The sequence below is a fragment of the Typopeltis vanoorti genome, chromosome 14 (genome assembly GCF_054136105.1).
Source record: "Typopeltis vanoorti isolate ZY-2024b chromosome 14, IOZ_Tvanoo_1.0, whole genome shotgun sequence".
Classification (NCBI taxonomy): Eukaryota; Metazoa; Arthropoda; class Arachnida; order Uropygi; family Thelyphonidae; genus Typopeltis; species Typopeltis vanoorti.
In genome coordinates, this window is record NC_143562.1 from 66,338,983 (window position 1) to 66,355,724 (window position 16,742).

General features: G+C 34.8%; 1 protein-coding gene across 1 annotated transcript in view; it reads left to right on the forward strand.

Moving 5' to 3' along the window:
- gcl (germ cell-less) overlaps positions 1-16,742 on the forward strand; it is a 171,792-nt gene that overhangs the window by 34,130 nt on the left and 120,920 nt on the right. The window contains exon 4 of the mRNA XM_090403868.1: positions 7,206-7,303. Coding sequence (XP_090259994.1) covers positions 7,206-7,303 — 98 coding nt within the window. The remainder of the gene's footprint in view (positions 1-7,205; positions 7,304-16,742) is intronic.

Consider the following 16,742-nt stretch of genomic DNA (forward strand, 5'->3'; position numbering starts at 1 on the left):
GAAGCTACATTAAAAAAAAAAGTAATAATAATAAATTGAATTTGTACAAGAGGGATGGCCTACACCTGAATGCGTTTGGTATCAGGAGTCTAGAAAAACTAATAATTATAAAGGGAAGATGGGAGAATGTGAGTGTAAGAGTGACAGTGTTATATAATAACTGTGTTAATGAGGGGAATGGGCTTTGTCATGGAAATGTTGATGAGGAGAAAATAATTTCATTTTTTTTGTCTGTTTTGGACTCATCAAATGTGTGCAAAGATGTCTACATGTACCAGGCACTAGAGAAGAGTAAAGACCTGCAAGTTGTCCAACTGTGTCATGCAGACTGCAGACAAGAGTATACAAAAGAACATGCAAGTAGATTATTGTCTGTATATGAATGCTAGGAGTATCAGAAACAAAGGAGTAGAGTTTGTTGCCTTAGTCCAGTGTTTCTCAAAGTGTGGTTTGCGTACTCCCTGGAGTATGCAAAAGGTCTTTGGGGGGGGGGTGTTTAAAATAAAAAAAATTATGTTTAAAATAATTCTTTCTTTCTTAATTATGATTAAGAAAGAAAGAAAATTCTTTCTTTCTTAATCATAATTAAGAAAGAAAGAATTATTTTAAACATATAAATTTCTCAATAAATTATATATTATGTATGAATTCTCCTACTCAAATTGCTACCTGTCACCACGACGTTCATGTGCTGGTGATAGTAACTCGCTCCCTGCGGTAAACAACATTCCCCCCCCAATAGCTTACTGTACTGAAGATGCAAGAAAAACAAGTAGTTTTATTGTATCACTGAATAAGGTACAGAGACATTTGCAGCCTGTGTAATATATTTCTCAACAAATAGTGCAATTAGAGACAACTGGGATAAAACGGCACTAACTAATCAATCATACCTCCCCTCGAACAGAAACTGCTGTATAGATTCAAGCAAAACCATATGCTGCCATTGTAACATATGGTTTTGCATGACACCACCCTGTCGTGAATGTGTTAAAACTAAGAAATATATAGTGAATGTGTTTCAACTATTATGGAATTCAGTTGAAGAGAATTAACATTTCAACTCAACTGTTGGCTTGCCTTTGTCTTTGATTCGTGTGATCTTTTGTTAATACCACACCAGTCATATGCACTTCTTCATAGCTGCTCTATCTCTACTGGCCTATCATTGCTGTCTGTTTCATCTCTGCTTTTACTTCTCATTAGTCATTTGTGAAGGATTGTTCATTACATATCTCAAGTCTTGTAAATTACTGGTAATTTTTGCTTGAAATAATGCGAAAGAGGATGACGCTATTTGTGTAGATGACTTTGATGATGCACACAAGGAAACTGTTCTCGATGCCAAAAGTAGCAATAGCGAATAGGAGCTTCTTGGTAAGTCACACCATTTTCAGTTTTTTTCTGAAAATACCCACATATATCTCGCACCATGATTTTTTAGCTTTAATTTTGGGAAAAAAAGTACAAGTTATATTTGAGTAAATATGGTATTCTTTTTAGCTTTCAAATTCTTAAGTATGGATCATTTAAAGACTGGATTTATAAAATGTACAAAAGAGAGCAATATAGCAAATACAAGTAGCTGTAAGCAACAAGAAAACATTGATATTGTATCTAGATCAAATGAAATTGATAAGGGTGTGTCATCTGACATCGCTAAAGAAGCAACTAGGAAGATGATGACACATCTTCCTAAGTATGATATGAATTACTTGAAATGTGGATTTTCATGGACGAGATATGAAGAGGAACCTATTCCAAATTTTATTCTATTAAAAATAAATCATATTTTTTGTTTACATGAACATATAAATTCAAATAAAATAGACATTTACAATGAAATATACTTTATTTATTTATTTATTATTATTTTGATAAGGGTATACTTAGAAATAACGAAAATTTAAGAAGGGGTACACGGATATCTGAAGTTTGAGAAACACTGCCTTAGTCAATATGTTGGGACCTCAATTTCTAGGCATTAGTGAGACCTGGCTATCAGAAACAGACATATTAACTGGTATCGATTGTAAAGGTACACTATTTTTAGGAAGGATAGAGAGGATAGGAAAGGAGGGGGGGACATGCTGATAATGATATTGGATGACTTGAATCCAGTTAAAGTTGAGACCTATGATTGTAGTACTACTGCTAACGGTATTTCATGTGGAAGTGAGTTTGAGGCCATCTGGTGTGAGGTGGAATCTAATAAGATCAATTAAATAGTGGAGTGTTGTTACAGGCCTGGTACATAGGTTGCTAGTGATGAAGAAATGCATCACCAAATAGACAAGATGAGAGCGAAAAGAGTAATCATAATGGAAGACTTTAATTATCCAAATATTGATTGGGTAGCAGTAGAATCTCATGACAAGAATGAAAATGCATTTATTGAGCTGTTGTGGGATGACTTCCTCAAGCAGCATGTGACAGAAGGAACTCATGGTCAAAGAGTGTTGGATTTGATTATAGTGTCAGTGGGCATTTCAGTTAAAGATGTAACTATTCTGCCTCCGGTTGGTGACAGTGATCATGCGGTACTCACTTGGGAAGTGACTAAGTTTATGAATGTTCCATTCAGAAAAGGTTATATGTTGAACTACAAAGCAGGAAATTATGACCAGCTGAGGAGTATACTAAGTTCAATGGGATGGGATTGGTTGATGAATGGGAAGAATATCGACAGTGCATGGGAAGCATTTAAACAATACCTAAATGATGCAATATCAGAGTGTGTCCTGAGAGTTCGAAGAATAAATAGGGTAGGAGTTCTTACGAATCTCTTGCTTAATAAGTAAAAGATTCGTAAGAAAAGGATGATGTAGAAGGAATAGAATGTGCATAAGGGTGATGTGCATTATGAAAATTATAAGCAGCAGGCTAGAATAGTCACAATTGTTGTACGGAAAGCAAAGTCTGAGTATGAAAAGAAACTGTCTCTGCATTCTAAAGACAACTCACAAGAATCTATCGATGTGCTGCAAGTAAAAGAAAGAATGAATAGAAAGGAATAACTGTTCTAAATGCAGATGATGAGGTTACAGCTGCAGAAGAGGTGTTGTTCAACTAATAAGTGCCCATTTTGTTAAAAGCTATCAACCTGGTGTATGCAACATTGAGCTCACTGTTACCGCTTCACTGGATGAAGAAACTCAGGTGTATGAGGATGCGATATTAGAGCTGTTGCACAAACTGAATAAGAATTCAGAAATAGGGACTGATGGGATATCAGCACGTGTGCTAAAAAAGTGTTCATCTGAACTTTTGAATTATGAAGACAGATTGAGAATTTGTAGACTGCAGACATTAGCAAACAGGAGAAAGAGGGGGTGATATGATACCTACAAACTTTTGAAGGAGTCAAACAGGATTTCAATTGATGGAATTTTTCATTTTATGGAGGGTGGGGAAAGGACAAGTGGGCATCCTTTGAAGCTGAGAATGAATGTCGTTAAGAAGAGGATGAAGGCTAATTTTTCTCTCATAGTGTGGTGTGTGATTGGAATGGATTGCCATTAGATGTGTGAGTGCAAGCATTGTGAATGAATTCAAGAATAAGTATGATAGTTGGTTCATGTAGTATGTGGCCTCCCTCGATGAATCCCTGACTCTCTGGAGGTGTCTCTTAATATTAATAAATAGTGGTAATTTTGTAAAAATCCAGTGAGCATGTTAAAAATCATAATGCACTTCATTATTTTGACTTGTTTTTGGCTTGTGTATAACATATAATTTTGTTTTGATTAATTCTGCCACTACCAATGGACCCTGATTAAATAAAAATTGAAATGTCTTGACAGATTATAATCAAGATTTAATAAAATCTCAAATTTTATTAATACTATCTAGCGAGTTCAGTTATTGTTGTATAGAATTTTGATATTTTTTTGTCCTAGGAAATTGTCTGATTGTTTATAATATTTGCATTGCTTGCTGAATTTTTGGAAGGATCCAAAATATTAAATTTGAATAAAATCTTCCCATCCAGAATTCTAGAATAGCTTCTTTTGTATGGATGGATAAACAAAATTAAAAATTAATGTATGTTGTTCACTTCCTTCTTCCTTACCTATATATATATATATATATATATATATATATATATATATATATATATATATATATATATATATATCAAGGGCGAATATTCCGGGTGTGCTAGGTGTGTGGTGCTCATCCACAAAATATCAGTATCATCAATATTATATTTTTGCATTTATTCCCATTAAAGACTCCCCAATTGTTGGCAGACTTAAAATTGAACACAATATACTAATGCTTCATTGTCCTCTCCAGGAGAGTAATAAAGTATTAGTACTTCATGAAGAAAGCACTTTTGATGTGTAAAAATTGCGTCACATTCGCATTAATAGCCCAGGTGTGCTTTCAAAATGCATACACCTTTGAGCCCTTCGAAAAGATGTAAAGAGTGCGCAGCAGGTCTTTACATCTTGCTAGCTTTCTAGTATTTTTAAACTGCTGAGAAGGCATGGCTGGGTGAGCTAACATTTTGAGCTCACCTAGCGTCTGTGATTGATTATTGTGTCAACCAATCCAGTTGAACGTTGTCACTTGTCATGAGTTGAGCGATTACTGTATCTGATGGCAGTATTACAAACAGCTGTTACACATGTTTTCTGGAACTGAAAATTTAAAAGTGGATGTTAGGAGAAAAATGCTAATTGTTTTTTCTTTTGCTTGCAACCTCAACAGATGCAGTATAGCATCTGTTGAGGTTGCAAAGTATTTTAACGGTATAAAGACATTTTTATTCTAGTCTTTGGAAACAACAGACAGTAAAAAATATCTATTCCTGAATAAAAATGAATATGCTGTGTATTATAAGACGTTGTTGATCTACAACAAAATACCAGCATATGTGAGATTGATAAGACAGAAGAATCGCTGATACTAAAACAAAAACTGATGAATGTAGGATTCTCGAAAGTGTGGATAATTCCAATAATGATCGGATGTTATGTATACCGAGTCTCTGTAAACGAAATAAAATTCTTGGAAAACAGAACGAAATATACACAAACCAGAGAAATACACGTAACGTGCAACAAATTTTACGAGATGTAAATTGCTGCTCCATCAAACCATATTTATTCCTGCAATACTCTCTCTCTCTCCCTCTTCATAAGTTTTTTATTTTTTAATTATGCCATCATAAATTCACTTATTCATGTTTAGACTTTATAGGATCGTGCTATTCGCTCTACCCAGCAACTTATAGACACATATCACAAATGATAATTATTAATAATTTGTTTATCATTAATGAAAGTGTTTCTACTCACACTTATTCTTTTCTATTCTTACATGTCTTATAAATGATGGTTCACATATTTTCATCTTTGAGTATTTCAAATATACCAACCAAATATAGCATTCATTGTTGTTTTCTAATGAATCCTAAAACAGATTGTTCCCCCACTTTACGCAGACGTATTCAAAGTTATCCTGCAATTAATTGCATTGGATCAATTAAGATGAGCGCTGATGTGCTATGCACTCTCAAAACTTTCATACATCGATAAAAATGCAATCACACGGTCATGTTTTATTGTAGCAATAAAAAACGTGTTCCTGTTTTTGGTCCCTCTTTTTCTGATTTGTGAACAGTGACCGGTTAGTTGTTTGCCCTCTGTGTCTAGTGAGTCACTGTGTGAAGTGTGAATTGTAAATTTATAGTGAAACGCATTTAAACAGAAAAATACATTTTTAAAAGGTAAGTGTATGTAATTTAATATTATTTTACTTGTTAGTTTTTATGATTTGTTTGCTTTTAAACTGAAATAATTTAATTTACGATTAATTAAATTATACATATTTTTGGTCGTAAAATGTTTAAAAATATGACTTATTGTTAAACTGACCATAGATTTTTAATTCGTACGTATGTTCGTACAATATTCATTACCGGTTTCACTAGTAACTGACTAGCTTTCTCAAGGCTTGCACAGTACAAAAAACATGATAAATGATAAAGGCATCTTTCATTTTATTTGTACTGTGCAAGCTAGTCAGTTACTAGCGAAACTGGTAGGCAATATTGCACGAATTAAAAATCTATGGTTAGGTTAACAATAAGTCTTATATTTTTTAGGATTATTTAATTAGTTGATTTTTAATAAAATATGCCGGTCAATTTTTTTATATATGAAATTGTGCTAAAAACTATTAATTCTGAATACAGCTCAGTGGATGTGGTGTTTGCACACCACGGTGCTTGACCACAAGAAGGAAGACTTGATTTCGAGTCTAGTCGGCGACTAGAGGAAATTTTTCTAAGCCTTTTTTCGACTGGTTCCCAAGTTAGTCGATCTCTGGCACGGGCAAGCGGGTTTTTTCTCCCAGAAACTCTGGTTTTTCATCCCGGAAACTCAAGAAATTCAACTGTAGAACCTACATTATTTCAGACATTAAATACGAGTGTTAGGATTAGGGACCATGAGATGGCGGCACTTGTTGAGCTGTCATTCTTCACTGCATGCTGCTTAATTAGTGATAGCCTTGGACCAGCTATCTCTGATTGGGTACCAGTGGAGATTGAACTGCCCACTCAGTCTCCAAAAGTTAGATAGGGCTAAAAACGGCCTCGCCTACTCCCTATATATACAGGAATAAAAAGGCATTAGCTGATTATTTTATTTTTATTTTATTTATTTTTTCCTCCCAAGAATTAAAGATCATTAAAATCGATGCAAAATGAAAATAATGTATTTATAGTTTACATCGACAAATAATTACATCAAATAAAAAAAAAGCTAAATGACTTTTATTGATGTAATTATTTAATTAAATCAATAATTATAAAAATTTATTGATGTAATTATTTGTCTCCAAGTTTTGTCCTCCCCCGCTGGAAAATTTTCTGCGGACGCACGTCCAAGTATACGGTCAAATTGACGTGAAATTTGTAGCTCGGGTAGCATAACCCTCATGACAGTACACCCAACCAAAATGTGCACACAACGCCACTGATATATATATTTAATCCCATATATGCAGCAGAGTTGCAGAAACTATGATGCATTAGTATCATATGTGTTGGACATATCCATAAAGCAAAACTCAAAACTACCTAGGCAATTTTTGTTTTAAGTTTTTGTTGTAATAATTATTTTAAGCTAATGTAGTAATAGTTAATTATTTTGATTTTGAGTTTATTTTGCAACTGAATTGTTTTTTTTCAGCACTGCATATCGTGTTTGGGTCACTGTACCAAGATGAAATATCCATCGATCCTGCTGATGTTATACCTGTTGTTGCAGCAAGCACTCTCTTTCAGCTGGTAGGCAAACTTTTTACTTTCCAATAATTCTCCCACTGAATTTAAGAGAAATTATTGCCATTGAAATTTCCTTAAAATATATTCATTCAAAAGTGAAACTGATGTTGATTAACATACATGTTTAACCACATGTCCTCCCCCCCCCACAAAACCATGTCTCAGAACTGCATAATATATTTCTAAACTGTATAGTTCAGAATGGTATGTTCAGAAATTTTAACTGTGTACAAAAATGTACACAGTTAAAATTTCTTGAAAATATTTACCATTTTGGGTCCTGTCTATTTTTTTATATTGTTGATTGCAGTGGATATGTTTTGTTTTTATTTTCTTCTCATTTTTTTCATGTTCCTTTTAATCATCATCATCAAATCCTGGCATATATCCTTGGCGGGCGGGGGGGGGGGTAATACAAGATATGATAGTGCTTCATGAAAACATTACATTATTGCTAACTTTCTATCAACACTCCAGTATTATCAGATCTTATATTTGGTCTTCTAAGGCACTTTTTTACTGTATCAGTCTACCTACATCTTGATTTTTCTCAGGTCTTTTGCCTGCTTTCATGGCAAAGAACACTTGTTGTGTTAACCTTCTCTCTCCTATTCTGTTTAAGTTGATATTTATATTTTCAAAGCTTTCAACCATGTGTGGTCTCCCTGCTACCCTCTGAAATTGGATAGCTGGCTTTCTCTTGATCATTTTCTGCTAGTCATGGTAGATAGCTCCCTCTCTCTTTGAGCTTTTTCACTAATGCTGGATTGCCTAAGGACTCTGACCTACTCAGGGCTACTTGCTTTCTCCTGTATAAATGACCTACTCACAATAACTACTAATCCTATCCACAGCACGACAGATGATAGTACTCTCCATTCTACTCATATTCATCCTACTCGTATGACAAACCATGTAGTACTCTCATATCCCAGGCTACAAGATCATCTACAACTAGTGCCTTAAATATTGATCTACTTACTATCTTTTGATGGGGTAAAGACAACTGTGTCATGTTCAGTGCTACCAAAAGGCAGTTTTGCATTTTCTCTCTCGCAAAATCCTTTTTTATCCTTTGTAAAATCTATCACGAAAAATTGAATTAATTAATTTTTTCAAGTTCGATTTTACAGAGGTTTCCACATATATAAAATAGAATTTATGTTGTAAGAAAATAAATGTAATAATATTACTGTAAAAATGCATAATTTAATGCCCATTAAATATATAAAATGAAAAGAGGGGATTAACCCAGATTAGAATGATGACTTGGCAAAAACAAACATTCACAAGTCTTGCAAACATAAAAATATGCGCCTACGAAACAGAGGGAGCCGAAATGACGTCATCATGCTGATAGGTAATCCTGGAAACTACATTGTAGTAACAAAGGATTACAGACGATATAAAAGAGGACTGAGATGGACCAGTAAGATTCTCGATTTTAAGATTCCAAGTTTTGCCCTTTCCCGGAAAATGGAGGTTCCAGGTGTGGAGGTGAGGCCGTTATTCAATGGAATTCCTGCTAGGATGCATGGACGGTTAGGAGAGTGCAACTACCGGTGGACACAATGGAAATTTCAGCAGTTCCTTTCCAGTTACTGATAGTAGAATCGCAGCGACCTTGTCCGGCAATTCCCAGAGCGAGAACCGATCATAATCTGTTGTGAAAACGGACTGAGATATTGTGCAATTGACCAAAGTGTGTATGTAAAGGGCTGTTGTAAGTAGGCACATATTTTGTTAAGGCTTTGTAAAGGTGAAATTGGAATTATTGCATGTAATGAGAGTGCTTACAGGAAATTGTTAGTAAAATGAGAAATGAATTATGGTTACAAAAGGATAGATTGATTGTAAATTTGTGCATATAATGGAAAAAAATAAGCTAATGTGTAACTTAGGAAATAGCTACATGCTTAATTTAGATTAGTTAACATTGTGAAGGGGTTAAGTAAGTTGCATGTAATACAGTCAGTTGTATGTTGCCCCTATTGTATTTGGATAAGCTGTGAGAGAGAGATCATTTCCGCTTTGATGTGTATATTGTACATTCTTTCTATGTTTAAATAAAATGTTTTGTTTGCTTAATTACCTTGCCTGATCAATTGCCAATGCACTATCTCTGAAAAACTAGCGAACCTGCATACTATATTGATTAAGAATGCCATGACTTGCTATAGAAAAATATTTGTATAAAATAAGATCTTGCCTCTATTCCTTACCTTAATTTTCAAACTACATTAGTTCAATTCGAATGGCACAGTTGTTAAGAAAATAATGAAGCGCACTAATCAGTTTTTCTAATTGATTAGTGTGCGAATTGGTAATCTGCATATCATAGATAGGCTGATAACTTAAAGTCTGTTTGCTAGCAGTGGGAACAGGAAATAAGATTAAGTAGGATTAACAGTAAAATATATGTTAAGCAGATCAAAGTAAAGTTACGAGTAAAGTAGCATAAAGATAGCTAAGACATAAGGTGCTGGGAGCATAGCGCATATAAAGATGCAGTTGATATTAAGATACAAGAAATTAATAGAATATCAAAGGGCACAAACTACGATCACAATAAAATATAATCTTATCCTCAGTAATATACAAATCACCAGACAAGATCAGATCTCTCTCTTCTCTCTCTCTCTGTGCTTTAACTAATGTTTACCTCCAATCTCTCCTGGCATAAACGCATCACATCAATAGCCTCCTCAGCATCAAAAAAAACTAGGCATCTTCTTTTGTTCAAAAACTTCCCTTAAAATCCTTGATGCCTTCCATATTTGTTTGAACACTCTCTTCTGGAACAGCCTTCCTCATGAAGTACTCCCTAACAACTACAACTTGCAACTCTTCAAAAAAAAAAAAAAAAAAAAAACATGAACAAATTAGGCTCATAGATGAGAACCTTCTCTTACAGATTCACTTCAACTTCTATCTCATATGCACTACATCTATTCTACAGGTAATTCCACGGTCACTGCTTGAATTGGCAACCATCATTCTTCCACACCTGTTAATACAAGAGCAGCAGCTGCTCAGCATCTCTTTACTATGCAATTGGAAACAGACCAAACCTGTTTCTATTTTTGCTATTTTATTCTGTTCACCTCTGTCCTCTGGAACAGCCTTCCTCATGAAGTTATTTCCTGACAACTCTTCAAAAAAAAAAAAAAAAAAAACATGAATAAACTTCCATCTCAGTCTTCATCTGTACCTCGCACATGGCACTGATGTGCTTATAGATCCCTTGATGTTTCACGTATTAAAAAAAAAAAAGTGACCATACTACCTGAGATTAGCTCTGCCAACACGTTCCTGAATGCTGATATCCAATTCTTTCCTAGAATTCTCATTTTGAATGTGATACTGCCATCTGTTCTTTCTCAGAACTCTCATATCTACTGCAGTCTTTGAACAAGTGTTTTAATTTTTGATCCCAGCTTTCATATCCATGTTGGTTTGAACACTCTTGTATAGAGCTTGTTTAGTGCTTTCATCAGGAAAACATACATATATAAAAGTAAGATAAATCTAAATGCATTGTTAATCGTTTACCCTAGCCTGACCTCTGGTGAAAAAAAATAAAATTAAAATATTATTATATAAAATATATACAAAACTAAAAATTAATTCACAAAATAAAATAAACTTTTTATACTTAACAGTATAATAATACACAGATGAAAAAAAAAGTTTTATAGTGGAACTACATTAAACAATTTTTACAGTCCTTAAGGTTTTCTTCTGTTTGGGATTCTTCTGGATGTTATATCGGTTGAAGATGAGTCCTCCAGATTCTTGGAATTATTAATCCATCATTCTTGTTTAGATTTGGATGATGTTTCAGCATCTCACAGGCTTCCTTGAACTTTCTTTAAAACCAGGTTTTGGTGCAATGTAGAGGCTTGGTGCCTTTCCAGTTGATTCTGTGACATGTTTCAAGGGCCTGTTTACCCATGCACTTTGGGTAAAATTCCTCAACTATGGTATAGGTTAACATGCCTGTTTACACATACCATAGTTGAGGAATTTAATGTGGTGTTTATGTTGGATGGTACATTCTATTTTCCTATGTAGGGTAGGTTGCAGGTGTACTGAATTTTGTAAATCGCTGGTGGACAAGGTATGGAAGAGGATTTTTGGATGAGCTGAGTAAATTTCTTCATTTTGCAAGAAGTTTGAAGTTTTCCTGTTATATTGTATTTATGTAGTATTATATCTATTTTTTCTGATATGCTCCTAATGTATGGTATTCTTGTAATCTTTTTTGCTTTTAATGGTATTTTTGTGGAGGAGCTTGTAATTTTTTTTTTTTGTTGTAGCCATTTTTTATAAACATTGACTAATAATTTCATATTCTTTGTTCAGCACCTGCTCATTGAAGCAGATTGTTAGGTCTCTGTGTTTGAAGGCCTGATGACCCCTAGTTTTTGTGTTGGATGGTGGTATGAATTGTTATGTATGTATTGGCCTGTGTAAAGGAAAGGCATGCCTCAGGCTGCCTTTCCTATGTAAAGGAAAGGCAGCCTGAGGGAAAACGTGACAAGTGCGTCTAGAAAAGCAAGAAAGTTATTGTTTTCAATCCTGCTGGTAAATTGAATATGTTTGTGTTGTTTGTTCAAGTGGCTTAGAAATTTATTTAATGTTTTGCAGGCTGTGAGGCCAAATGGCAAAAATATCATCAACATATATGAGCCAGACTTTTGGCTTTAGGCTTGCTGAATCTAGAATGTGTTGCTCAAAGTCTTCTATGTAAAAGTTAGCTATGGGGGGGGGGTAGTGGTGAGCCCATGGCTATACCTTCATTTTGTAGGTAGAAATTATTTTGCCACATGAAATACCCAAAGCAAAGTACGTGATCAAAGAGGACTGTGATACCGGGCAGAAATATGTTCTGTATGAGAAGAATAGTATCATTGATCAGGATATTAGTGAAAAAGGGCAGTTATGTCAAAGCTGACTAATAAATCTTCATCAATGAGTATGATGTTTCTGATTTTGTTTATGACGTGTTGTATGCTTCTTATGTAGGAGGAGGAATGACCTACCAACTCCTTGAGTGCAGCCGCTAGTTTCTTGGCTAAGTGATAATTGGGGATGTCGATTCCTTCAACTATTGGTCGTAATGGTGTGTTTGTTTTGTGTATTTTAGGCAGGCCATAAATTCTGGGAGCACGGGCATAATGCAATAATAGCTTTTTAGTTGTTTCCTCTTGCCACGTGATCACTGACTTGATTAATTCTGTTTTCTTTTTGATGAGGTTTGTAGGATTGTAGTTAACTGTTTGGTACATGTTGTGGTCGGAAAAAATTGTTCATTTTTTCAAGGTACGCTGTCTGATCAAGCATGATGATAGCATTGCCTTTATCTGCTTTGGTAATAACGATGTCTTGGTTATTTCTTAAGTATTTAAGAGCTAATTTTTCTGTTTGGTTAAATTGCAACTTAGCTGTTTATTGGAATTTAGTATGTTGGATGTTTCCATCTGTATTTTATTAGTTGTATTGGTGGGGAGGGAGTTTAGACCTCTTTCAATGTGGTAGTCTAGTTTGTTTACTGACCTTGGTACGATAGAGTAGTTTAAGCTTTTTTTCTTTGTTAAGGTTGTAGTTGGATGTGTTGATAACTTGGCCGTGGTTTTTGATGGTTGGTTGCTCCTTACTTTGCTTGCTTGTGATTGGCTGCTCATTATATCCTCAATACAAAGGTCAAAATTTTGAGTGTTATTTACTCCAACACGCTGTGTCTCCATAAATTTTTCACTATGAATGCTGACCACCGTGTAATCTTAAAAGAAAGTTTAGTGCTTTGACTAATTTCTCTCTTATTCCATATAAATTTATTCATTTGACTTTTTATTATACCAGCTTTGCTAATTCTGTTGTCTATTTCAATATTTAATTTGCAAATAATCTGCAAATTAATCTGGCATTGAGGCCTAAATAGACCTCGATGCCAGACCTCATCTTCCATCTTATGCTAATTTTTTCCTTTGCAGTTGGATCACTAATTTTCTTGTTAGGGTCATTCACTACACAACATGCTGGACGGCTTGCCCTCTTCTGATTTTCTGTTCATTACGAGAGTATTCCCAGTGCACCATGTTTTCCCCATACTTTGTTATGTATAAATGATCTCTCATTAACTTCAAATCGATTTTTCAGATGACAGAATACTCTTCCTCTTCTTCATGCCACAAACTAGTATTGCCAAAACAGTCCAAGCTTCAAGATAACCAATGCCTTATATTCTGATCTTCTTGCTATTCTCCAGTAGGGTGGACAGCCTGATCACCTTTCATGGTACCAAAACACAATCCTTTTATCTCACAAGAAAGATCTTACTTCATTTCCCACTTACTTTGATAAATAACCACATCTCCAGACAAGTTCAGATTTCTCTTTTTGGGCTGATTTAAACCTCTAGCCTTTCCTGACAGAAACATCACATTAAATCTGTAGTCTCCTTAGCCTTCAAAAAAACTTAATGTCCTTTTCTGCTCAAGGCACTGATTCTCATCCATTCAACTGCTAATGCTATAAAAGTCCCTACTTAATCTTAGAATGCTATTCTGAGATTTGGAGTATTACATCAGCACTCTGAAATGCTTCCTGTTATCTAGAAGAGAGAGGAATTCAATTAACAGATGACTCCTTTCTTGATACTCCAATCACTTTCCATCATTCTATTTTTTCATTGTCTTTTATGCAGGTGTTTTCATGGGTGCTGTTCTGCCAAACTGAGATTCATCATTCCTCAACTTTCCTTGGTGTTTATAAAAACAAAAGTGGCTGGTTGATATTTCAAACCTGAAGTCGACCTCTCATCTTTCTCTTTCATTCCATCTGCTGTTGTACCAAAGAATAGTCATCCTCATACTATTTTCCCCAAAGGCCAACAACTCTGGCTGTTTCAAGTTTTCGTTTATCACTTGCCTACACATGCACTGATGTGCTATAGGTTTTTTAATCTTTTTCCATGTAGAGTTGATATTTAAATTAAAAATAACATCCTTCATTGTTCTATGAGCCATTTATTTCAATCTTTATCTGTGTTACAAACTGGGCAGAAATGTTAATTAGTCCTCTATTTAAAATATTTCTAAAGAGAAAGCTGAAAAGAAAATTAACTTTCCCCTTTTTTAACCATATAGGTTCTTATCCCCAGGTCTATGTATTTAGCGTTTTGCTATGATTACATGTCTGAGAACTTAATGCTAAATTTTAAGTGTGTGTACAGTATTAAAAAATTAAAACAACTATACAGAATAATGATACTTTTACTCATTCACTCAGACTTTAAAATTAATGGGTCAAGCCTTTTTCAGTATTGTTTATAGAATGTCTGTGGAGACTAAAGTTACATTATTATTATTATTATTATTATTATTATTATTATTATTATTATTGTTCCGGGAAACTCCAAGGAGTCAACAGACTCATCGAGGGAGGCCCTAACATCATGTCCGGAACAACTATTCAGCATTCACACAGTATCTATCATATCTTGCCTTGAACTCATTCACGGTCGTAGCACCCACAACAGACTCTGGAAGCTTATTCCACTCATTCACCACTCTCCAAGTAAAAAACCTAGCTCTAACACCCTTGTCAACCACGCTCTTGCCCAGCTTCCATGCATGGCCCCTAGTCCTCCCACCACCACTCATATTTTCAAAAATATCTTCTGGATCAATCTTATAAAAACCCTTCAGTAATTTGAATGTCTCAATCATATCACCCCTCCTTCACCTATCATCCAATTTCTGCAACCCACAAATCCTCAACCTATTCTCATAAGGTTCATTCCACAGACCTGCTATCATCTTGGTCACTTGTCTCTGGACACTCTCCACTTCCTCCCCATCACGAAGAAACCCTGGTGCCCATAACTGGGCACAGAAGTCCAGATGGGGTCTTATCAATGCTCGATACAGAGGAACAACAACTTGTTTGTCTCTGCATGTTAAAGTATTTTTCATAAGCCAAGTGATTTGGTGAGCTGTTTTAGTCACTTTTGCAATGTGCCCCCTAAACTTCAACTCCCTATCCACCAGCACTCCCAAATCCCTGGCCTCATCAATCTCCTGGAGTACAGTTCCACCAATGCGATATACTGCTGCTGTTCTATTCATCCCAAAGTGCATAACCTTACACTTTGCCACATTAAACTGACATCCATTTTTCCTAGCCCAGTCCTCCAAACTATCCAAATCATCCTGTAAAATTTTGACATCCTGTGCACTCACAATTGCTCTACCCAACTTTGCATCATCAGCAAACAAGTGAACACTTCCTCTCAAATCCTTTCCAATATTATTGATGAACAAATTGAAAATCAGTGGTCCAAGAACAGAGCCCTGTGGCACTCCACTAGTCACAAGTTGTCTTTTTGACTCCACTCCTGAATAAACCACTCTCTGGTATCTCTCCTCCAACCACCCTCCTATCCATCTTACCAACCCTATATCTATCCCCATCTGCTCCAGTTTACTGATTAGGGTTCCATGTGGTATCCTGTCAAAGGCCTTGGCAAGGTCCAGTAGTATCACTGTAAACCCATTACCCCTACATATTCACTCCTTGAATCAAATACAAAAAGTATCTATGTTTAAAACAATTGATTAATATTTTCATATACTTTCAAATGCATACTTTCTGGGGCAGTTCTTGAGCACTAATGTAATGAAGTGGTCCAAGAGAAAGAGAACTAGTAGCAGTAAATGTTCTTGTACAAAGTAGCATACAATATATCTTTAGTGTATGCTTTAGTCACGTGCAGTGACAAGTGCAAACAAATATCGCGAGTCTAGCTGGAACTGACCGAACGTGATAATTCCAACACTGCATTAGATCGCAGTGCGTTTGTTTCGTAATCTAAAGTGTTAATCGAACAATTCCAATTATTAACTATTCAATCAATATCAAAACATAAGCTGTAACCTTTAACATGTTGTTGTAAGCATTGTTATTATTTATAAACACAAACAAAATTTAATGTTTTCGTTTTTTCCTTGGGGTGCTGCAGTGTCACAGTGCTTATGTACAAGCCACCACTGATATTCAGACTGGTAAAATCCATAGATGTCTTCAGCTGATCTTATAATTAAATTAAAACAACTATACAGAATAATGATGCTTTTACTCATTCACTCAGACTTTAAAATTAATCACTAATGTATTCATTAGTAATTAATTCTCACAAGTTTTAACTGCCTGAAGATGAATGAGAAGAACAGTTATTTTGAAACGATTATTTCTCATTTTTGTGTTTCTATTTAATATTTTTCAGTCCATAAATAGCATTATATAGTTTTTGTTTCAATTATCAACCACAAAAGTTCGCATTTACCAGTAAAAGTAAATTACTTTATTTGTACAAATTTTTAAATATTGAATGCAGAAAACCAATATTCCTTCCTTATAATGTATTTTCTTAAGGGAA